General features: G+C 35.2%; 1 protein-coding gene and 1 long non-coding RNA gene across 3 annotated transcripts; one reads left to right on the top strand and one right to left on the bottom strand.

Moving 5' to 3' along the window:
• Window positions 1-794: 794 nt before the first annotated feature.
• On the bottom strand, window positions 795-2860 carry LOC131626544 (uncharacterized). Of its 2 annotated transcripts, XR_009291201.1 has the most exons (4): window positions 2620-2860; window positions 1514-2524; window positions 1157-1402; window positions 795-1058 (listed from the first exon to the last, which is right to left on the bottom strand). It is a non-coding gene; the product is annotated as an uncharacterized LOC131626544 (long non-coding RNA). The 2 variants fall into 2 exon arrangements; XR_009291200.1 differs by having other exon boundaries at window positions 1157-2524.
• Window positions 2861-4159: 1299 nt separating this feature from the next.
• On the top strand, window positions 4160-12955 carry LOC131626562 (uncharacterized). Its single transcript, XM_058897385.1, has 3 exons — window positions 4160-5003; window positions 5092-5160; window positions 12654-12955. Exons 1-3 carry the CDS (start codon window positions 4160-4162, stop codon window positions 12953-12955), a joined length of 1215 nt encoding a protein of 404 aa, XP_058753368.1.
• The last annotated feature ends 12610 nt before the right edge of the window (window positions 12956-25565 follow it).

Below are 25565 nucleotides of genomic sequence, written 5' to 3'. Positions count from 1 at the left end.
AAACACATTGCAATTCAAAAAAAAAAGGGGGGAAGCACCTGCAGTTTAACATAACAGGGATTTTACCTATTCAACAGAGAAATGTGTAATCATTAGTTGATTTAAACAAAACAACAACTGAAATTATTATAAAATCAATCCCTAATAAGCATAGACGTGATATCTGCACACATGTACAGCAGCCACACAAAGGCTTTAAGGATTCCAAAAAAAACATATACCTTCACAAACCGATCTAAGAGATGAGCAGCACTTTGTACATTTGCATCAGAGTCTGCAGAAAGCTTGCATAATGCATCAAAGATCTGGTTGAAGAATACAATAAACTCCCCTCTCACAACCTGTCAAAAATTAAAATATGTCATTACACATAAGTAGATGATTGGATCGAATCTGAATATATCCAAACAGTCGAATTCTTACCTTAACTATGTTATATAGTGCTTCACAAGCATAATAACAAACTCTGCTATCTTGGTCAGAGAAAGAATTCAGCACAGGAGGCACAATTTGCTGTCATAAAGAAAGCTTTCAAACCAGGGACCCTCTGCCTCAAGAATATTCTGAGCCAAAACGAATAAGATAAATGCTGAAATGTGAAATCTCTCCACCGAATCTGCTTTCCACCATAAGAAATAGAAGAAAATAAAAAATTAACTTACGAGACAAAATGAGAAAAAATAAAAACATATGTTATATTAGAAAAGTAGAGAGGGTGAAGTGTTATTAATCTAGAAACGAGAACGAGATAATTCTTGTATGAAAATTTTATAACAAGATGAGCAAATCTGGTCCTAAAACTTAACTATCAACTCTCTCACCTAATATTAACTCTCTCACTAGTAAATAAAGCAATGACCTTAACGTCGAGGAAGCAATGATTACGACTTATGCATGTAAGAACAAAACAAAAATACTGACCTTTATATTCAATGCATCTTTTCATTATTGGAGATGGTGAACACGACGAGTCGTCTTTGTAAAACTGCGAGTCAAGAACTGATACGGGACTCGGTTGTTGTAACTCAATATTTCCGCTATATTGTTCAGTAATTAACCTATGCACCGTAATTAAACTAATCTCATTAATCTATTAATTAACATCCAATACCATTAATTAAATTAATAAAAAAATTAAATATCCAATTTAGCAAACCTCTGTGTCGGTGTGTGAAGAGGCACTGAAACTACTGTCAGAAATAGTGAATTTACAAATTCTTAACAGCAGCTATAATAGAATGTTATATCCTCCTTCACTTTTACATATCCTGATGGCTTGTATGCCTTGGGATGTAGTAAACCCACCATTAACTGCTTTTGCAAAGATGAGCTACTCTTGGATGATGTGTTATCCATTTCACTATCATGAAGTAGACCTTGTAGTTTGTTGTTTTCTAGATTCCTGCAGAATCAAAGACATTGTTTAACTAGTAGGAAAAGTAATAGGGAAAGAAATGATAGTGACAATACAAATGAAAATAAATCGCTTGTTGCTGGGCAAGTATTTGAGCACCTATGATTAGAAATAACTTCCATAACTGATATATTGATGTGAGAGCTCTGCAGCAGCTACACAAGCATCATCGGTATAACGGAGCTTGTGGTGAATCTCATAGCGCTCTCTTAGCCCTTTCAAAATTTGTATGGTTTCACTCACAAAGTGATCTTTCAGAATTTAAACCTTTCATACTGATGATTAAAATGAACTGTTGCGAATGTGTGCACATTTTTTGCAGATATAAGTATTCCAAAACTAATTATTGAACTTCAAACCATACAAAAACATTTGAATTAGTCGAATACCATTTTAGTTAGTGAGAATGCCTTGAGAAATAAGAACCGAAATTAAATAAATTATAAGAAATTCAAACAAACCCCTTGTGCTAGGGCCAGATTTGCATCAATATGGAGCTGAATGAAATCATCAAACTTGGTTCCTATCAAAACTGATGTTACAGTCTTCAAAAATCAAGCATACATCACAACTGAAGAGCGTAGTCTCCTGACTAACGAAAGTGATCGATCTGCAAATACAGTAGCATGTCGCTTTAGGTTAATTAAATAGCCGAATTAATTAAAAACTAATCAACAAATAACCTAATGATATGTTACCTATCAACAACTAATCCCTGATAAATAACCTGCATTGCTGAAACTGGAAGGCAATTAACAAACATAAGATAACCATATCAACACATTTCATGAACCAAATTAATAGCAAATATCACTGTATCCAGTCTCTTGAAAATTGGAAGTGACAATCTAAAAGTTTCATATATAGAGATAGGATAAACAACAATAAAAGTTATGTTTCACGAATTTATATACCGAATATAATAAACTTTGGAAATGAGTTTCCACACAGATTATAATAAACTTTTGAAAATATTAGGTTTTATTTACCTCTTGTCATCTCATAACTGGATTATGTAAGGATCAAGTCTTCAATCATCTTTTCCTTCTGTCCTCTGTTTTGTCTAGATAACCTCATCACCATCAACATCGAATCTACTATTTATCAACTCTGAAACAAAGAACCCAGGGTTAAAATGGAGTGAAGTAGGGGAGAAGAATGAGTATTTACACTATAATCCGCGTAACAGAACGCGCTGAAACAACCCTAGAATTGAGATGAACGAATGGATGTGACACAGTCGATAACGATGATTCACGATGTTGCCGAAGCGCTTGACGGAGATGATTCACGAAGATGCAGGAGCATTCGAAGGAGAGGACTCGCAATGGAGAATAGACGGAGACGGAGGACTCACGAAGATGCAGAAGCATTCTGGTAGCTGGAAACCCCGGAGCGATTCACGACGGCGAGAGAGAGAAACAGAGGTCAAGATTGGAACACACGATTAGGTTTTCCTTTATCTATTCTCTATGTTAATATATTTTAATTTGTAATTTGTAACATCAATAATACTCCTACATCTCTCAAAACTTATTTTAACAAAAAATATTAACAAAAAATATTTAACATTATTTAATTCCAACAAAAAATAGTAAAAATGATTTATAAATTTAAAATCCTATATAAAAATTGATATTTTAACAAGAGTTTAAATATAATTTCATATTACACATTATTATTATAATAGGATTTCTAAAATTAAAACTTTATAATAATTAACCATTGAACAAAATATAATTTTATATAACACAAAATGTATATTTGATAAAAGATATTAAATTTAAAATTTAGAAATAATTTTAAAATATATTAAAAGAAAAATATATTAAAAGAGAAATTAAAAAATTATATATAATATTTGTTTCAGTAAATTATTCTTTTAGTGATTGATTATTTGGTCTAATATATGATAGATAGTAGGTTCAATTCCTACTCTAGAAATTTTATCAGATTTTTGTTTTCAATTTTTTTAAATATTTTTAATATTTGTTTCAGTGAAATATTTTCTAATGAATTGAAGAATTACATTAAAAAAATAACTTTATTAAATTTTTAAAAAAATTAAGAATTTACTATTATGTTTAAAAAAAAATTATTACTATTATTTTTGGAAAAAAAACATTTTATTTTAAAAGAAATATATTTTACAATATTTTTTATTCACAAAATAATAAAATATAATTCAAAAGAAAATCCGCAGGTAATTCCGCAGGAAAGTTTTCTGCGGAATTACCTGCGAATTAGGTAATGTAGTTGGTTTTTAGTCAAAATAGAATTTGCGCAGCAAAATCCGCAGCAAATATTCCTGCGGAATTACCTGCGGATTTCTTAATGTAATTTGGTCTTTTATTCTAAAAAGGATTTCGGCAGCAAGATCCGCAGGTATTTCTGACCTGCAGATTTATTTTCCGCAGGAAAATTTAATTTATTTAATTTTTTCCCAGAAAAATCCGCAGGTATACCTGCGGAAATAGTTCCGCAGGAAATTCCGCAGGTAAATCGTGTATTTCTAGTAGTGAATAGATATGATTTAACACCTTAAAAGTAAATAAATAAGATTTTATAAATTTGAATTTGGGTCTTGGCAATATAATGTCGCTACAATTATCAATATAATAAAAAAACTATTCATTCATATTTATTGTAATGGCAATGTATGAGAGTAAATGAATGAAATAACTTCTATTTATTATATATTTGTCATTTTTTTTATTTTTAATATAAAATTGATCATTTTTAATGATGGACTTTAAATATCATCCCAGATGTGCAAAATTGAATATCACCAACATATGTTTTGCTGATGATCTTATGTTGTTTGCCAGGGGAGATGTTCTTTCAGTGCAAACCATGATGGCAGTGTTTCATAGCTTCTCTGAGGAAACTAGTTTAAAGGCTAATCCAGATAAATGTAAGGTGTTTTTTGGAGGGACTGGATATGAGGAACAGCAAGCTATTAAAGAATCCACTGGCTGTATTGAGGGCAAACTGCCTATACGGTACCTGGGTGTACCTCTCACTAGTAGGAAACTATCAGTTATACAATGCCAACCACTTATCGACAAGATGATTGCAAGGATTCAGCACTGGTCTGTGAAGTTTTTGAGTTATGCTGGTAGACAACAACTTGTTCAAAGTGTCCTGATTTCGATTACCAATTACTGGATGAGTGTATTTCCCCTACCTAAGAAAGTAATTCAGAAAATTGAGGCTTTATGTCGGAATTTTCTTTGGTCTGCCAAAACGGATGGGAGGAAAGCATTGGTGTCTTGGGAAAATACCTGTGAACCAAGGAATGCAGGGGGCCTGAATTTTAAAAAACTTATATTTTGGAAAAAGGCAACCATTATGAAATTGTTGTGGAATATACACAATAAAAATGATAAGCTCTGGATAAGATGGTTGGATATATACTTTCTGAAGGGTAACTCAATTCTCTCATGGCAAGTTCAACATACTAGCTCTTGGATGTTGAATTCTATTTTGAAGTGTCGCACATACACCCAGAATAATGTGGCATGGGAGAAAGCTGAAGCCTCGAAAGTATTCAATACTGCTGCTATTTACAACAGTCTTTGTGGAGAAAGTATTATGGTTCCTTGGAAGCATTTGTTCTACCAAAACCGGGCAAGACCAAGGGCTAAATTCATTTTGTGGTTGGCTTTATGGGGCAGGCTGGGTACAAAGGATAGATTGGAGAAATTTGGGATCATTCATGAAAAATATTGCTGTTTCTGCTTGCAGTATGAAACATTAAATCATCTATTCTTTGACTGTGCTTTTTGTAACACCCCAATTCTACCCAAAGCATTCAGGCAAGAAAATATCAGAGTATTAAAATTTCATACAACACAATTAGGATGTTACACTAAGTAACCAAACAAACACCTTGAAAACAAACGGACATCACCGATGCCAAAAGCATACACACCTGCCAATAACATGATACATAACACACGGAAGATATGAACATATATATATATACGTATAGCTCTCACTCTCAAAGAGGAGTTTTCCAAAATAAAGTGTTTACAATGCACATCAACACATTATCACATATACATGTTCAAAGAGTCATATATAAATAAATAACAACAGACTCCCGACTCCCCGGTGTTACGTATCAGAGCGACCGACAAGACCAACTGGAGAACTACCTCTTCCAAAAGACTTCCAAAGCGGCTAATCTGCAGGATGCCACTCAAGCATCAAATCAGCAGAAGGGTGAGAATATAATTCATAATGAAAGCATGACAATTATAGTAATGCCAACAAGTATCATCAAGAATCATAAAACAAAGTAATCCACTCATTCAACCACAATCAATATATAAGTAATGTGACACATGAATGATAACATAATTATAAAGACAGACAATGATGAATGAGACTCAACTATGCATATGCATGTGGTACCAAATCCGGAGTAAAACTCCCTTGTCATTATGACAAATACACCTTTGCCGAGCATTATGCTGGGACTTCTTTCCCTCAGGAAAATACACCTTTGTCGAGCATCAAGCTACGACTAAACGTCATCGAGCATTTAGCCCCCACTGATGACCTCTTGCCACTAGGGCAAATACACCTTTTTACCGAGCATTAAGCCCCCACTGGTAATAATTGCCAATACAGGCCACCTGCTAATAGCATTCCGCCATTAACGTAATGAAATGTTATGCTGTGCAAATATATGACTCTATTACACGACAACAACATCATCAACAATATAACACGGTCACATACCCACGTTACACCGTTTATATTCTATCCAAAAGGATACATCACCAATTAATAACATCGTTATCAATTACATCACACCATAATTACCACACAGGCATTAATAAGCACACATTCACCGTTCAAACATACTGGCCACATCGGCATAGATGAACGTATAACACACTTATACACATCAAATTAATATTGGCCATCGGCCCACAACTTCATCAATACATCATCAACAAGTTGTAATAACAACAATTCAACAATGATAATACATCATTCTCATAACAACATTTACTTGCCATAAGGCCACACATCATGTTAATAACAAACAACCAAACATCGTCTCACATCAAGAACGAACATTCATTAATACATAACACATATGAACATGATCTCATGTTATCGACAACTAATCACATACCTCGTACCAATACGATAAGATTCACACAACACATCATCATGATTTATCATGTACTAGTTCACAAAACCATTTATGAAAATCAACCAACCACTACTACATCCTACATCATTAACAATTACAACCAAGCACTATGATTATTTACCAATCATATCGCGCATATAAACAATTATGTGTTTTCATCAACATCCCTCATAAACAATTAATAACAAGCTAACCAAGCCTATACTATCATATAGAACATCCAACTAGCTTCCTAACACTTCGAACGGCGTACGAAACGGAGCTACGAATCAAAAGTTACAAGGTTTCAAAGTTCGGATAATTGAACATACTACACAATTCATCACTTGATCCTAATAAAAATAATGGAATACTTCATCCTATGAATCATTTAATTAGATAATAATATAGTTCATTGCGTTAGCTTTCCAACGCTTCGAACGGCGACAAAATCGGAGTTACGGTTCAAGAGTTACGAAGTTTCAAAGTTTTGGAAAAACAGAAAATGCTGTTGGCCGCTCAGCGGAATGCTTTAGGCCGCTAAGCGGAAATTCCAGAAACGGACCAACGAAAACTCCGCTCAGCGGGCCTGAGGCCGCTTAGCGGACCTGAGAAAAACCAGAAAAAACCCAGCACGAACAGAACTGTCTCAAGCCCCTTATACCCACCAAAACCACTCCAAAACATCATTATAACACCAATACAACACATACAAACCATAGAAACAACCTAACATCAAACTTTCATGGTTAATTCATCAATCTATCTCAAAACCTAACATTTTACCCAAACTCAATCAAGCCATAGAAATGGAAAAGAAAGCATGATCAATGAAGGTATCTATCATCATACTACACATACACACCACAAAATCATGTTTATAACTTCTAAACTCACAAAACTCACAATCCACCATTTTTGTCCAAACATAGAAAAGAACAAGGGCAAGAACAAGAACAAGACTATAAGAATCATACATCCAAGATAAATTAGATTCACCCCCTTACCTTGCTATAGCAACGATCGGAACTCGAATCGGTTGAGAATCCACCAATCTACACTTTTTCCTCTTCTCCTCTTCTTCTTTCTCTCTTCCTTTCTTTCTCTTCTTTTTCTCTTCTCTTCTTTTCTTTCTTTTTCTTTCTATCTTTTTCCTTATAAAGAAAATATCTTCCTCGCGGAAATGACCAAAATGCCCCTACGCTCAAATATCGTTCAAACGCCCCAAAACGCGGAATATTACCTTAATAATATTTCCGGTACCAAAAATATGAAAACCTTCAATTAAATATTAGTCCTCCATCCCGAACTAATACCGACTGAAACAACTCCAAAAACGGTAAAATTCCAATAAACGTCACAAACGTCCAAATCAAGTATATACTTATTTTCCGGGCGTTACAACTCTCCCCCACTTAGAAGATTTCCGTCCTCGGAAATATCCCAAACGCAAACAAACTTGGATATGCTATCGCCTCCGACTAACCAACTATCAAGCCACGAAAGCAACGACACAATCAGCGCCAAACAACAAACCACTCTAGCTAAAAGCAAAACAACCAAAACACAACAACGACAACGAGATGCAATGCCCATACAATGCACTCATCGACTAACACCAAAACACAAGAAATAATCAAGACACAGACAACAACCCGGTCGCACAACATCCAAACAACCATGCCAAGACATAGCAGTCAAACATGTAACCAAAACATCTGGTGGTCTTATCATTCCTACCACATCCACTGTCCACAATTTGAACTCTAACAATTCATATACTTACGAACCGCGTCATTTCACGCTTCCGATGCGCACTCTGATTTCCCACAACAAACAGATTTGCCAATTTCATAACCATCCTCCAACTCTTTCTAGCATTCACCAGAAACTCGTTGTTCTCTCTTAACAGACTCAACCTCTTAATCTGCTGTGTCAGCTTGCACACCAGACAAAAGTCTTTGTATTATCCAATCAAAGGCAAAAAGCTAATCTTAATACATCCTCGTTTCACAACACAAGCCCTCATAGATCCTTAAGTGACCAAATCGTCCTCTCAGTCTGACCAATATACAACTTGCAAGTACTTCCATCGGTTAATCCATACCTCAAGTCAAACTTGCAAAACAAACAAGATCCAACCAACTTGATCCGTCAAAATATCAATCCTCGAAAGTGGATACTTTTCCTTAATTGTCACTTTTCTCAATTGTCTAAAATCGACACAAAGCCTCATAGAATCTTCCTTCTTAACCAACAAAACACGTGCACCCTACGGCGACACACTCGAACGAACAAACCTCTTCTCAAGAAAATCCTTAAGTTGACTCCTCAACCCTTCCAACTCAGAAGTTGGCATCCGATACGGAACCCTCGACACAACAATAGTTCTAGGAACTAAATCCGTCAAAACAGAACTCCAAGACAGAATTCCTCTTTTCAACGATGAATCAATGAAACCTTCAAGAAATACTTATACAAATGCGCAACTATCCGCAATTCCCACAATTACTCTTTCTCAAGGACATCCAAAGTCGTCGACAACATAAACAACGTCGTACCACCTTGCACCGACTCATTCACTTACAATATTATCAAACTAGCCAGATAAGCCTATCACGTCCAATACGATTCCGTCTACTATCAACAAGAGATTAAGGGTGATCAAGTCCTCAATTTGTCAATAGGTAGCCGACAATCATAATAGAGTATAAACTATCAGTACTAACATTAATAATATTCTTTTCCAACTTTTGCTCATAGCACAGAAGCACTATGATTCCATAATTCATAAATCTCTCAAGATCATCTGATCCAGCCAACCCGGCGTCTTGTAGCTACGTACCAAAACACTCCTAACAACAAAGTCTACCACAATACTTTCCTTAATCATTGATCCAACAATGACACCTCACACAAGGCTACTTAAACCACAACTTCACAGTCCATCAGTAGCGTTATAGCATCACAACTTTCTAAATTCCATTCTTTAGAATTAATCAAAATCTACTCCGAGACACTCCAACTTGATTAACAACCAAAGTCTTAAGTCCAAGTCGCCTTCACTTCAGAAAACAACAAATTCCAACAACACTAGTACTGCTGCCCTCAGTAGCATACTAACATCTTGCAACTGAAACATACCCGAGAAGCATATCTTCTCCCCCACTTAGCTTCAAACCACTCCTGCACACAACTGACTAGAGGCACAACAAGTACTGACAGTGCTCCACACACTTATCACGTACTGAGGAATTAAACAATATTAGACAACACTGGCCGGACAGACCGACCTGCTCTGATACCACTTATGTAACACCCCAATTCTACCCAAAGCATTCAGGCAAGAAAATATCAGAGTATTAAAATTTCATACAACACAATTAGGATGTTACACTAAGTAACCAAACAAACACCTTGAAAACAAACGGACATCACCGATGCCAAAAGCATACACACCTGCCAATAACATGATACATAACACACGGAAGATATGAACATATATATATACGTATAGCTCTCACTCTCAAAGAGGAGTTTTCCAAAATAAAGTGTTTACAATGCACATCAACACATTATCACATATACATGTTCAAAGAGTCATATATAAATAAATAACAACAGACTCCCGACTCCCCGGTGTTACGTATCAGAGCGACCGACAAGACCAACTGGAGAACTACCTCTTCCAAAAGACTTCCAAAGCGGCTAATCTGCAGGATGCCACTCAAGCATCAAATCAGCAGAAGGGTGAGAATATAATTCATAATGAAAGCATGACAATTATAGTAATGCCAACAAGTATCATCAAGAATCATAAAACAAAGTAATCCACTCATTCAACCACAATCAATATATAAGTAATGTGACACATGAATGATAACATAATTATAAAGACAGACAATGATGAATGAGACTCAACTATGCATATGCATGTGGTACCAAATCCGGAGTAAAACTCCCTTGTCATTATGACAAATACACCTTTGCCGAGCATTATGCTGGGACTTCTTTCCCTCAGGAAAATACACCTTTGTCGAGCATCAAGCTACGACTAAACGTCATCGAGCATTTAGCCCCCACTGATGACCTCTTGCCACTAGGGCAAATACACCTTTTTACCGAGCATTAAGCCCCCACTGGTAATAATTGCCAATACAGGCCACCTGCTAATAGCATTCCGCCATTAACGTAATGAAATGTTATGCTGTGCAAATATATGACTCTATTACACGACAACAACATCATCAACAATATAACACGGTCACATACCCACGTTACACCGTTTATATTCTATCCAAAAGGATACATCACCAATTAATAACATCGTTATCAATTACATCACACCATAATTACCACACAGGCATTAATAAGCACACATTCACCGTTCAAACATACTGGCCACATCGGCATAGATGAACGTATAACACACTTATACACATCAAATTAATATTGGCCATCGGCCCACAACTTCATCAATACATCATCAACAAGTTGTAATAACAACAATTCAACAATGATAATACATCATTCTCATAACAACATTTACTTGCCATAAGGCCACACATCATGTTAATAACAAACAACCAAACATCGTCTCACATCAAGAACGAACATTCATTAATACATAACACATATGAACATGATCTCATGTTATCGACAACTAATCACATACCTCGTACCAATACGATAAGATTCACACAACACATCATCATGATTTATCATGTACTAGTTCACAAAACCATTTATGAAAATCAACCAACCACTACTACATCCTACATCATTAACAATTACAACCAAGCACTATGATTATTTACCAATCATATCGCGCATATAAACAATTATGTGTTTTCATCAACATCCCTCATAAACAATTAATAACAAGCTAACCAAGCCTATACTATCATATAGAACATCCAACTAGCTTCCTAACACTTCGAACGGCGTACGAAACGGAGCTACGAATCAAAAGTTACAAGGTTTCAAAGTTCGGATAATTGAACATACTACACAATTCATCACTTGATCCTAATAAAAATAATGGAATACTTCATCCTATGAATCATTTAATTAGATAATAATATAGTTCATTGCGTTAGCTTTCCAACGCTTCGAACGGCGACAAAATCGGAGTTACGGTTCAAGAGTTACGAAGTTTCAAAGTTTTGGAAAAACAGAAAATGCTGTTGGCCGCTCAGCGGAATGCTTTAGGCCGCTAAGCGGAAATTCCAGAAACGGACCAACGAAAACTCCGCTCAGCGGGCCTGAGGCCGCTTAGCGGACCTGAGAAAAACCAGAAAAAACCCAGCACGAACAGAACTGTCTCAAGCCCCTTATACCCACCAAAACCACTCCAAAACATCATTATAACACCAATACAACACATACAAACCATAGAAACAACCTAACATCAAACTTTCATGGTTAATTCATCAATCTATCTCAAAACCTAACATTTTACCCAAACTCAATCAAGCCATAGAAATGGAAAAGAAAGCATGATCAATGAAGGTATCTATCATCATACTACACATACACACCACAAAATCATGTTTATAACTTCTAAACTCACAAAACTCACAATCCACCATTTTTGTCCAAACATAGAAAAGAACAAGGGCAAGAACAAGAACAAGACTATAAGAATCATACATCCAAGATAAATTAGATTCACCCCCTTACCTTGCTATAGCAACGATCGGAACTCGAATCGGTTGAGAATCCACCAATCTACACTTTTTCCTCTTCTCCTCTTCTTCTTTCTCTCTTCCTTTCTTTCTCTTCTTTTTCTCTTCTCTTCTTTTCTTTCTTTTTCTTTCTATCTTTTTCCTTATAAAGAAAATATCTTCCTCGCGGAAATGACCAAAATGCCCCTACGCTCAAATATCGTTCAAACGCCCCAAAACGCGGAATATTACCTTAATAATATTTCCGGTACCAAAAATATGAAAACCTTCAATTAAATATTAGTCCTCCATCCCGAACTAATACCGACTGAAACAACTCCAAAAACGGTAAAATTCCAATAAACGTCACAAACGTCCAAATCAAGTATATACTTATTTTCCGGGCGTTACACTTTTACAGGTTTCATATGGCACCGAATGCTTGATTGGAATGGATACACACGATATGGTTCTGATTGGGATACAGAGAAAAGATGGCTCATAGAGGAGTTAGCTAAAAAAGGATGGCGTCGAGAAATTCTACGAATCAATCTTGCTGAAACGGTATATCACATTTGGCAGGCAAGGAATGAGATAATCTTCAAGAACAACAGTCCAAACCTTGATGTTACTAGGAAGATAACCGAGAGTGTCATAGGTAGAATCATGCTAGCTAAAAAGTTGAAAATTCATATCAATGCTAGTAGAGATAGTATAATTTAATGCTTTGCTGATAGTGTACTTGATATCTTGGGCCTGGATCATTGGATCGGCGTGTATCATCTGTTTTTGGAATTAATAAAAGTTTACTTATTCCAAAAAAAAAAAAAAAAAAAAAAAATTGATCATTTATAAAAATATGTATGTAATGATTAAATACAAAAATATTATTGTAAGATGTGTACTAATTTTGCAGAAACACTTAACCACATAAATGCAGTTTGCAATCAAGAATTCTGGCATACATGTGTTTTATTAACAAACGTCCTTTATTAGGATCGCAAATTTGGTGAAAGATGACCCCATGAAATTCAATCGGTAGGAGAGTCGTCCTAAATTTCATTCAATTACTACTAAATTTTTTTATAAAGCTAAAAAGAAACATTAAAGTTTCTTTCTGTAACGAAGGTATACGTTTATGTTTGCATCAAAGTTTCTTTCTGTATTTTAACAATTAACTAGTTATATATATATATATATATATATATATATATATATATATATATATATATATATATATATATATATATATATATATATATATATATATATATATATATATATATAAAATTAATACTACACAATAAAATGGGGGCATCAACCCACTCCATATATAACATGGGTCCGTCTCTAGTCGCATGTATTAGAAATGGAGGAAATGTTGAATTTTTAAGAGAAATGACTCATACTTCTAAAGCTTTAAAGTTTTTGGTGGATAAGAGGTGTCAATGTCTCTTGGATCTTTATCATTTAGTCTATTGACATTTGCGACGCTTCGCTCCCCGAAATCATGGTGACAAATAATAAATTTATTTGAAGATAAATTTAAACATTTATATTCTCTATGATTTGACGGGTAAGAGCACGGCGTAGAGTGGGGTTGGAGGTTATGTATTGTAATGGATGGAAAAAAGTAGATAACATAAACACCCAATTACGTGTAATTGGGAATAAGAGGGGTATTTTTTTTACAACTTTTTAACAGGTGACTCAAAATTGATGGTTTTGTTAGGTAAAATATTCAAAAGATATGTTGTCCACTTTTTCCATATTTCAAGAGCATGATGCCAAAAAGATGAGGGCAATGATGTATGAACTATAAATGTTCGAATAATATTATTAATTGAATGTAATTTTCGTTTGGATTTACCGGTTGGAGAAGATGTATGGTTTAATGTAGAATAAAGTTTGACAATTCTACTTTTTTGAGTATTTGAATGTGGCTCTTTGTGCATATTTGGGTTCTACTCTTAACTCCTCATAACCATTTTGCACCATTTGAAGCACTTCTTGAGCTGCTAACAACGATTTCTTCACAACCCTCCACCTTTCTCGATTATTTTCATTAAGAGCCAATATGTTCGATGGAAAGCCACCATATGTGTTCATTCTTGCATATAAAAAAATTCTAAAACTCACTTTTCACTTTATGTATCTGTTTACGGGTGTTTTTAGTAAACAAATCACAAGTTTTGGTTCACTTGCTGGATTAAACTCGAAAAATTCTAAAGGACATTTTTGTTTGAAAAGCTTAAGAAAGTGTATTAGTGCTTGAAAGTTCAATGTTCGAATTTCGAGCAATATAATAATAATTCAAAGCAGAAAATGCAAGAATACTCAAAAGGGTAAAATACACTTCTCACAAATTATATATATCTTTGTGACTTGGATGTGTGAATTCTAAAGAAAATACAATCAAAATGCAAACCCTTCTCTAGGATTTGTAAATATCCACACTTACGCTCGAGAACCACTAATAAAGAAGGAGAAAACCCTAATTTAGGCTTCCTAGGTACTCATTTACTTATCTATTACAGGTAAGAACCATGCATTTTCGGGTCCAACTCTTTAACTTCATAGGCATTATTTGAAAACACCTGGCTGATTTGAAATAGGCCTTCCCAATTTGGTGACCATTTACCTGAAGCTTTATCTTTTTGATCCATAGACAAAATAACTTTCCAAACATAATCACCAATTGTAAAGGCTTTCGTTTTAACCTTCTAGTCATAAGCATTAACTATTCGTTCTTTTGTCTTATGAGAACATTCAAGGCAACTAACATTTCTTCATCTAAATCAACTAATTCATATAACATCATGTTCCAATAATGGTCAGAAGGAATTTCAACTTTCATTTGAATTCTAGTTGATTGTAAATATATTTTGACAGGAAAGAGTGCATCATGACCAAATGTTAGTCAAAATGGAGTAGAATCTTTGTGGAAATTGCGACAAGCCCATAATATTTGGTCTAAAGTCTTATGCCAATTCCTTGGCTTTTGACCCATATGTTTTTTAATCAAGCCAATTATAATTTTAATAGTTGCTTTAACTTGGCCATTTGCTTGAGCATAATAAGGGATAGAAGTTAAAACTTTAACTCCCGAGTTTGAAGCAGACTCAACCATCTTTTGACTAGTAAAAATTGTGCCTTGATCAGTGGTTAATGTTTTCGGAATTCCAAACCTATAGATAATGTGATTTTGAATAAAGTTGATTATTGCTTCCTAATCAACATCGATCAAAGGAACAACCTCTACCCACTTGGTAGAATAATTAATACCAACTAAAATCTATCTATGATCTTTGGATGATGTAGGTCGAATTTCACCAATTAAATCCAAAGCTCAACCTCTAAATGGTCAAAGCTTAATAATATAGTGTAACTCACTTGCAGGAACATATTGAATACTTGCATGCTTCTGAAACTCTTGACAACCCTTTGCAAATTTGATACCGTCTTTCAACATAATTGGCCATTACAAACCTTTTCAAAACAACATCCATTTCATCTTGTGGCCTACTTGATGAGCATCACATGACCCACAATGGACTGCAAAAGTTGCCAAATAAGCTTAATTCTCACTAAGGCATCTGAGTAATATTCCATCAGGAGTCTTTTTAAACAATTTGTTCCCAATAATCACATAACTTAATGCCTTATATTTGATTTTTTGATATCTCATCCCTATAGATTCTTCAAAAAATCAACAATTGATTTTCTCCAATCATTAGTGAAGAGATTATCAATGGCAAAAATTTCTAGAGTTTTTTAACTCATCCAACCCTTCTAGCCCCACCAATTTTGACTTTGACAACTCAAATGGGGAAAGGATTGGTCGAAATGAACTTCTCTTCTACCTTAATCAATTCTTTAAACCTTTTCTTAGAAACTATAAAACTATAAGCAATTTGTGTTATATCATTAGTGAAATTTTGGCACTTAAAATACAGATGTCAAAACTGATGTCCTAACACCACACAATGTCAAGACAGATGTTATGACATCTGATGACTGACAGCACAAATGTATCAAAACTGAAATAAACTGCATAATGATAAATAACACAAGAAATTCTTAACCCAGTTCAGTGCAGCTCGCCTAATCTGGGGGGCTACCAAGCCAGGAAGGAAATCCACTATAATAGTATTAGTTAAAAGCCTAAATAGTCCAAGTTACAACTTTTTTCCTAATCACTACCCTGTGAAACTTCTACCAAGAAATCACCATCTAGATATGAGAAATCTCATCTCACTTCCAATCACTGTAGTGATAAAAAAAAAGTCACAAACCTTGTAACTAGAGGAACCAAATAGAAATATTACACTTTCAAATAAACAATACTTGATATTTCTTAAAATCTATAATCAAGAACAATACTCAACTCTTTTGCTTAAAAGCTTCAAAAGTGAGAACAATTAGTCCATCACAATGTATCAAAAGATACATGAGTGACACACAAACAAAAACACGAAAAACCTTAAAAGACTCCCAAAACACCAAACCTCATTTGCACTCATGGTTTATATTTTTGAATGCTTGCCATACTATGTTTAGCAAGTCCTTATTTATATACTCTTGTAGTATAGGCTTAGACTTCTGAAATAAATCCAATCTTCTCCTTTTGCAATCTGCTGTGAGATTTTTATATAAAATAGGAACAAATCAAATCAAATCTTAGTTTCCTAAAAAAGTCTCAATGATCATTTTTCTGAAACCAAATCAAATATGCATTCAAATATGCATTTGTCCTAAAAACTCCTTGATTTGTTGCTTCTGTATGAGTGCCTGAATCTTCCAAAAACTCATATTTTTCAATCGAATCTTCAAGGATTAAAATCAATATAAACTGTCATTATGTTTTGTATAGCATGTCACAACATCTGGAAAATCTGTAAAAACTCACGACAGTAAAACCTGTCATGAAAGTTGGTCAAGATGTTACAACATCTTTCTCAATATTAGTTAAGAACCATGTTTTAGAAAAATTATGCCAATGACAAAACCATGAAACAAACAATTAGCTTCTTGGTTATCTATTCGAGGCACATGTTTAATGTCCACTTCATCAAATAGTCTTAATAACAAATTGCCCTTGACAAAGTAAATCATTAAATTTTCTTGATACACTTATATTCTTTGGTCAATTGTTTCACAACCAAGTATGAGTCACTTTTAATTTTGACTCCTTTTGCTTCAAAGTCTAAAATAATCCCAAGGCATGTTATCAAAGCTTCATATTCAGCCTCTTTATTGGAGCAAAAACCTTTAATTTTAAATTTGAACTTCGTTGGAATTTCTTAAGGGGAGATGATCAAAATTCCAATACCAGTTCCATGTTTATATCTGGAATCATCGAAGTAAAATTTCCAAGGTTTTAGGCTGATATAACCTTGTGTCGCTTCAACTATTGTGTGGTCAACAATAAAATCAACAACAACTTGACATTTCACAACCCTTAAAGGCACATATGTTAAAGAGTATTCAGGCAATGCTAAAGCCGATTTCCCAATTCGACTATGTAAAATAGGTTTTGACAACATATGATTAATAACATGAAAATGAGAATAGACAAAAAAATTGTAGGCTTTATATGACATTTCAATTTGCTACATGATAAATATAAACAAAGGCACAACTTTTCTATATTGGGTTATACCTAGTTTATGTATCATTCAAAACTCGACTAAGGTAATAAATGGATCTTTCGACACCATTATCACCCTCTTGAGTTAACATACTTCCTATTATCAATCCATATGCAGGAATATACAATTTCATATGCTTATTTCTCATAGGAGGTAACAAGATAGGAGCATTCATCAAATAACTTTTAATTTTATGTCATAAATATAAATCTGCATAAAGGTTTCAATGAAAACATGAAACATAGTGTTCATTACCCTTTGGTATTATGCACCAACATTCTTTAGGCCAAAAGGATTACCACCCATAGGTTCCCAAAGCTCTAGGACATCGACATTCCATTTTTTGCACATCTTCTTCTACAATGAAGATCTCGTTATATCTAGAGTAACCATCTAAAAGACTCAAATACTCAAACCCTACCGCTAAATCGACCAGCATTTCTACAACAGACATTAGATATTCATATTTTGGAGTAACAAAAGACTTTTTCCTCCTTTGCCATAAGTAGTTAAACTCAAGGGGAAGGACGCCATGCAAAATGACGATGAGAACGTGTTAACTGTTAATTTTGATTCTGGGTCAGAAGGTGAACTTGACATAATATGCAATATGGTCTCTATTTTACCTATAGCATTTGACCAGGTTACTGAGGCGATTGAAGAAGAAGATGTTTGTTTTGTTGAAGAAATGGCAAATCATAAGCCTCTATGTTATTATGTAATCAATAATGGTTATGTAGCAGAAGAAAAGGGCCGTATTTGATAAGCCCGATGGAATAAAATAACACCTTAAGCCCCTCTTTATATGGGCTAAGGTTGATAATGTAGGTGTAACGAAGTCCTGGTGGATGGAGGAGAATAAAATAATTTGATGCTATATTCTTTATTGAAGAAAAGTGGCAAGTATGATACTTATTTAAGGCCTCATAATATGGTTTTATCTAACTAAGAAGACAAAACGAGTAAGGCTTCTGGAGTTATTCAAGTCGATATTATTATAAGTACAATTATAAGACCAACATTGTTTGTGGCCATTTCAACCAAAGAAAACTATAATTTATGTCTTGGTCGAGAATGGATCAATGGTGTATGGGAAGTCCCTTTAAATTTACATCAGAGGATTTCGATCTGGAGATCAAATGGAATTGTAGAAAATGTCAAAGTGGATCAAAGTTATTCTCTGTATGAAGTTAACCATATATATAAGAAATTTTTTTACAAACAATTGGAAACAATTTCACCCTATTTGCATGCTGGAATATGATTCTCTTTACAATAAGATGTGTTTTACCCAATGAAGTTACATCCAACTCATGGTTTCATGTGGAAACTTGAGGTCATGGGATATGGACTTGGCGAAGGGGCCATTGCAGCTACTAGGTGGTTGACAGACAACATTGATGACTGAGTCTGGCACATTAGCTCGAGTTGCGGCCTATATGGCCGAAAATAGAATAAAGACGGTCTTAGAAGCCAATTTCCAACAAAAAATGGTTGTCAAAGCTTGTAGTTGAAACTAATAAAACAAAAAGAGACTGGTGAAAATTCTGTTTTGAGTTAATAGACAAAGTACATCCAACATTGGCTGAGAATTATAAAGACAAATTAGAAGGTCAAAGGCTCGACTTCATTTATGATAATGAGTCTTTGGGATTTATGCTTAAGAAAATAGAACTTAAATTCTAGATCTTGACTTGTATATGGCTCCACGCCAAACTCATTTGCACAATCTTTACTCGATCGACGCTTCACAAATCTTCCAATATCACCGATTCTACTCCAAGGCTTTGTTGTAGCAATTAACCCTTTGATTTTACCGATTCCTTAAGCGGCAAAGTGTCTGAAGATTTGAGAAGAACTTCGCCTTATATTTATCCTTCCACATAGTCACTTCTAAGGAAATCTAGAGAGAAGAACCTCCTTATTTTCATCGGAATTTGTGAGCACTAGTGAAAACTTCTCAATCTTGCAACAACCTAAACAATCTTTACACAGTCTCTAAGAACAAATCAGTTTCAAGATATCGTCTCCCCTAATCAACCACAGATCTCTCCTTAACAAGATCTGAAACACAAACTGAGGTTTAAGAAAGAAAAGACTCAAGTGCAAGAACTTTGAACTTTTCAAAGTGAGAGAGTTGATTTCACAAAAAATCATAAATGAATATGAAACTCCCCATATGAAAAAGTGTTGACAAAAGGTTTTATATGTGCTTGAGTTTAAGAGCAAAAATGAGTGGTAAAATTTGGTTAGATTATAATTTAGAGCAATGCATGCAATGAGTCAAGTGAGCAAATGAATGGAATAAAAACAATTCTGATTTTAGACCCATTTTTCGATTGATTCGAATTAGGTACAATGTCTGATTCGAATTAGAGACCCCGTGATTCGAATCATGTACAAACTATGATTCGAATCAAATGCTCTAGGCCCTTGGAAATATGCTAAAAAAACTAAGTGATTCGAATCATCTACAAATTCTGATTCAGATCAAATTAGGCAAAGGTGAGAGAAATTTGCAAGATTTAAATCATGTGCAAAATTTGATTCAAGTGATATTGAAAACTTTTGTTCACCTCTATTGGATTTGATTCGAACCAAATTGAGTGTGTATTTGATTGATTTGACTTAAACACTTGAAAATCTAATTTTTCATGTTTTTAAAGGTATTTTGAGATTATTCTTTGCACCTAACTTGAATCAAACAGATATAGTTTTTATTCCATAAGCTCATGCAATTGACTAAATACATCTTGATCAAATTCAAACGTAACCATTGATTTATGCAAGCTAAAATGATAACAAATTGATTTCAAACTTGATTCAAAAGATGTGAAATCATGAGGGAGACTTAATAAAAGATAATAAACAAAAGCGTTAAGACAAGCAACACATTAACCATATCGGAGATGCTCCCCTCATATATGATAAGGACATGCAACCAACTCCCCTTAGGGATGTGTGTAATACGGTGGGAGAACTGACTTTAAAATTTATTTCGCAAGCAAATGTTGCGGTGAGCAAGAGTCGCCACCGACTTTTATTTTATCCAATTAGGAAAGGTATAAAAGAACAGGAAAGGCCTTCTTTGAAAGAGATTGAGTTCGGGGGGTAGTGATCGGTCACCATTTCTACTTAATTTCGTCATACATTCGGCATAAGATCGCCATTCTTGGTAACACTTTGTGGTTGTTTTTAAGTGTTTTTCTTTAATTCATCTAATTCTAGTTATTTTATGAGCAATGTATTTTTATGTCGTTTTCATTGTCAATTAGGTGCTTTTGATCTCGTTTGGTAATGGTTTCAGGTTAGCTTCAGAGTGATGGAAGATCGCGTGGCCAAAAGATGTGAAGAAAGAAGCAAAAAGCAAGGAAATAGCATATGGGCAGAGGCGGACACGGTCTGACCGTGCCACCTGACACGGCCGTGTCAGGCCTCAAGAAGAATTTATCTCCCAGACCAGAAGCGGACACGGTCTGCCCGTGTCAAGGGACACGGCCGTGTCAGCGGTGCGGGCAGGATTTATAAATTTGTGGTTTTTCCAATTTTTAAAGTCCGGGGGCAGTTTGGGCATTGTGGCTGAAATCTGAAAACCTAGAGGGATTAAAAGAAGCTGGAGAGACAAGGGGAAAGAACTTTTGGATCGTACGATAGAATTCGAGAGCAGAGAAAAGATAGCTTCTTCAAGGTGTTGGAAGACGAAGAGATTCAACGGTGGACACCATTGAAGATCCGAGTTCTCCTAATCTTTGTAAATGTCTAAACTTTGTGATTTTGGTTTCTTGAATATTATGAGAGGCTAAACCCCCCAATGCCAGGGGGGTGTCCCTGATTTGAATTGTAATGACTTTTGAATTCCGTATTTCTTCAATCAAGTATTAGTTTTATGCAATTTGATTGTTTAATGTTTTTATGCCTTCTTTGTCGGAAAAACAAGGATTGATCTACGGTTAACAATTTGTAGGACTACGGTTGTTAAGGTTTTTAAACAATTTGATCTAGTAGTTATCACCTAGGACTAGGGATATCGAAAGGTTATTTGAACATTCTTGATTATTTACATCTTTGGTTTGCAAACCTTTGTTTCTAAGGACTTAGGCAATAGGATTGCAAACCAAAAGGCTTTCCACTAAGGACTTAGGGAAACACCCTTAAGAACAAATAGTTGCAGTCTATGAACTTGTTGAAGAGATCTTTTTACAGAGTCATTATAAGGAAGATTAAACACCTACCCTGGCATTACCTCAAATTACATCTAAAAAGTCAAACTTTTATTTCAGCTTATTTTTATTATTTCTGTTATTTAAATTTACTTATTAAATTATAACAAAACACCTATTTGCTCTTTTGTTTAATTGACTTAAATTACTTGTGTTTCCTACGCAATCCTCGTGATCGATACTTGGGGTAAAACCCATTAATACTACATCGGTGAAAATAGTACACTTGCTATTTTTCCGATCAAGTTTTTGGCGCCGTTGCCGGGGATTGCCAAAATATGAGTTTTATTTTAGTCAATTAAAATTTTATTGCTCTGCAATTAAAATTCTTTTTGCTGAAATTTTTATTTGCTTATTTTAACTTTATTTTTTTTTTTTACTTATCTACTAATCGATTTCTAATCTTGTATGCGAGGTAAGGCCTCAGCTGAACTTCTTTTTAACGCAGAACCAGAAAGACTATTGAGAGCACGACTCCGAGAAGTCAAGCGAAAAAGACTGGCATCGAAAGAAGACTCCCCTGTAGTTTCAGAATCAGGAGACGAAGAAGTAATATCTATTCAGTCCGAGCAGTCAGATTCTGAGCCTGAAACTATGGCAGCTGATCCACCTCCTCCAGAGAGACTTTTGGGTGATTATGGAAGAGCCAATGCACCGCTTGGAAGAATGACCATTGTAAACCAACCGGTCAATGTTGCACACTACCAACTTCATCCTTCAACTATCCGACAGTTGGAGAGCAAGCCGTTTGCAGGACGAATCAATGAAGATGCAAATAAGCATCTACAAAGATTCCTCACCACGACAACGTCATTAAAGATTGAAGGTCATTCTGAAGAAGCTAAGAGACTTGTAATGTTTCCTTTTACCTTATCTGAAGATGCGGAAGAGTGGTTTTACTCACTTCCAGCGGGAAGCATCACAACATGGCAACAGATGGAAACCGCTTTCTTGAACGAATACTTCCCCGCATCAGTTTTCATCCGGAAAAGATATGATATTGTAAACTTCAAGCAGAAAGAAGGGGAATCGTTGGGGGATGCATACAAAAGGTTCAAGAGATGTTTGGTTGCATGTCCTACTCATAATATGGACCCAACCGAGCAAATGCAGACTTTCGTAAATGGTCTCCGAATTAAGACAAAACAGCTTATTGATACGGCTACCGGTGGCTCAACTAATTTTTCAACAGCCACGGGTATCAAGAAGATCATAGAAGCTATTGCTGCTAATGAGCACATCGAGTTATATGACCGTGCAATGAGCCAACCTGAAGGTAAAATTGATTTGAAGCTTGCTGATCAGGTAGTTAAAATGGAAGACCAAATTGCAGCTGAAGTAGAAAGAAGACTGAAGAAGATGAATCTTAGTGAACAAAAGGTAGCACAAGTTGAACCAGCGAACTCAGTTGTATGTGAAATATGTAGTGGACCACATTTTGCTATGCATTGTGTGGCAACGCAGGAACAGGTGGAACAGATTCATATGTTGAGGCAAAATAATCCTTACGCCAATACTTATAATCCGGGTTGGAAAAATCATCCTAATTTCGCATGGAAGGACCAACAAGGAAACTTTCAAAAGCAAGGATCAACCCAATTTCAAACTCCAGCGCAATCACAACAACACAGACCTCCACAACAACAACTTCCATATCAACAACAATTTCAACATCATCCTCAACAATTTCAACAACAGGTACCAAAGAAAGAAGATTGGGAGATCGCTCTTGAAAAAGTGGCAACCCAAAACTCTCTGTTTCAAGAAGAGACAAGAGCCAACCTCAGGAACACCACGGCTTCAATAAAAAATCTTGAAGTTCAAATAGGTCAAATAGCACAACATCTCACTCTACAGGCACAAGGAAACTTTCCGAACGAAACTGTGAAAGATCAAAAGAATCTAGAGAAGATCAATGCTGTTACAACAAGGAGTAAAAAGGTGTTAGAATCGGAAAAAGAAAAAGAAGAGATAGATGACCCTATGGTGATAGAAGTAGATTTGGAAATAAGAGAGAACCCAAGAGAGCCAGAAGTGGTGATACCACCGGTTAAACCAGCTGAAGAAAAAATTAAAAAAGGTGTTGAACCGGAAATTAAACTACCCTTCCCTTCAAGAGTAACAAAGAAGAATTCAAAAGAGAAAGACTTTAAGAAGTTCACTAAATTGTTCAAAAGGTTAGAGGTGAATCTACCTTTTTTTGAAGCACTTGAGCACATGCCTTTGTATAAGAAATTTATGAAGGAGGTGTTGGCGAAAAAGAAATCACTAGGAGGAGAACCAAAAAGTGTAATCGAGAAGTGTGGTATAGTCTCTTCAGCAAGAAAGATCCCAATTAAGAGGAAAGACCCTGGGCCGGTGGCGATACCATGCACTATCAAGAATATAGCATTTAAAAAGGTACTCCTCGATTCTGGTTCTAGTGTGAGTTTAATGCCGTTATCCATTTTCAAAAAGCTTGAATTAGAAAAGATTAATGAAAGTAAGACACAGTTAAGGTTCGCCGATCACACCGTTAAGAAATCCTATGGGGTAGCTGAAGATGTACTAGTGGAAGTTGATAAGTTTGTTTTCCCTGTTGACTTCCACATCATGGACATTCCGGAAGATGAAGAAACTCCTATCCTTCTTGGGAGACCCTTTTTGTCGACAGGCCGCTGTAATTTTGACATTGAAAAAGGGACGCTAACGCTGAAATCATTTGATGAAGAAGTAACCTTGAAGATGTTAGGAGTCAGGAAACATAGGTCAGATGTGAATGAGAAAACTTCAACTGGTATGACGAAAGGTGAACAAGAAGACAAAAATCTTAAAAATCTCCAAGAAAAAGTTTTAAGCATAGCCTCTCTGTTGGAACCAACTTATGTAGCCGCCAAAAGTCCTAAGAAAGCTAAGGAAATCGAGAAAAATGTGGGAAGCAAATTGAAGAGAAAAGTTATCCAGGCTTTTCATCTTCATGAGTTCGCGGTTGCGGAAGTGGCAAGCAACAAGGTTTGGAAAAGGAAATACCCTCCATAAAAGAGGGTAATGGACCGTCGAGCCATGCGACGTTAAACGAAGCGCTTCGTGGGAGGCAACCCACGGTTTTAATAATAAATCTTTCTGGTTGTTTGTCTTATTTTCAGGAAATAAAAGAGAACATCTCCAGTGGAATCTAGGAAGTGATCATTGGAATGCAATACCTCTGTAAGCAACCTCTCTGAGGTTGATTCTAAAACATTGAGGACAATGTTTAGTTCAAGTGTGGGAGGGGTTCTTTGCATTTGCTTTTAGTTGTTTTCCATTTTGTTTTTGTTTGTGTGTTATGTTGACATTGTGTTATAGATTGAGTGATGGATGCCAAATGAATGATGATTGGTAGTTAGTGGATGAAAGGTGCAACCTGAACTTAATCTCTCGAGGTACTTTGGAAGTGGACATAGCCGAAAGTGTCGGACGCAACTTGAAGAACTGGACTGAGAA

This window comes from Vicia villosa, unplaced genomic scaffold, assembly GCF_029867415.1.
Source record: "Vicia villosa cultivar HV-30 ecotype Madison, WI unplaced genomic scaffold, Vvil1.0 ctg.000305F_1_1, whole genome shotgun sequence".
NCBI classification, from domain to species: domain Eukaryota; kingdom Viridiplantae; phylum Streptophyta; class Magnoliopsida; order Fabales; family Fabaceae; genus Vicia; species Vicia villosa.
Note: the sequence above shows the minus strand (reverse complement) of the source record. Positions and strands in the feature narration are given on the sequence as shown.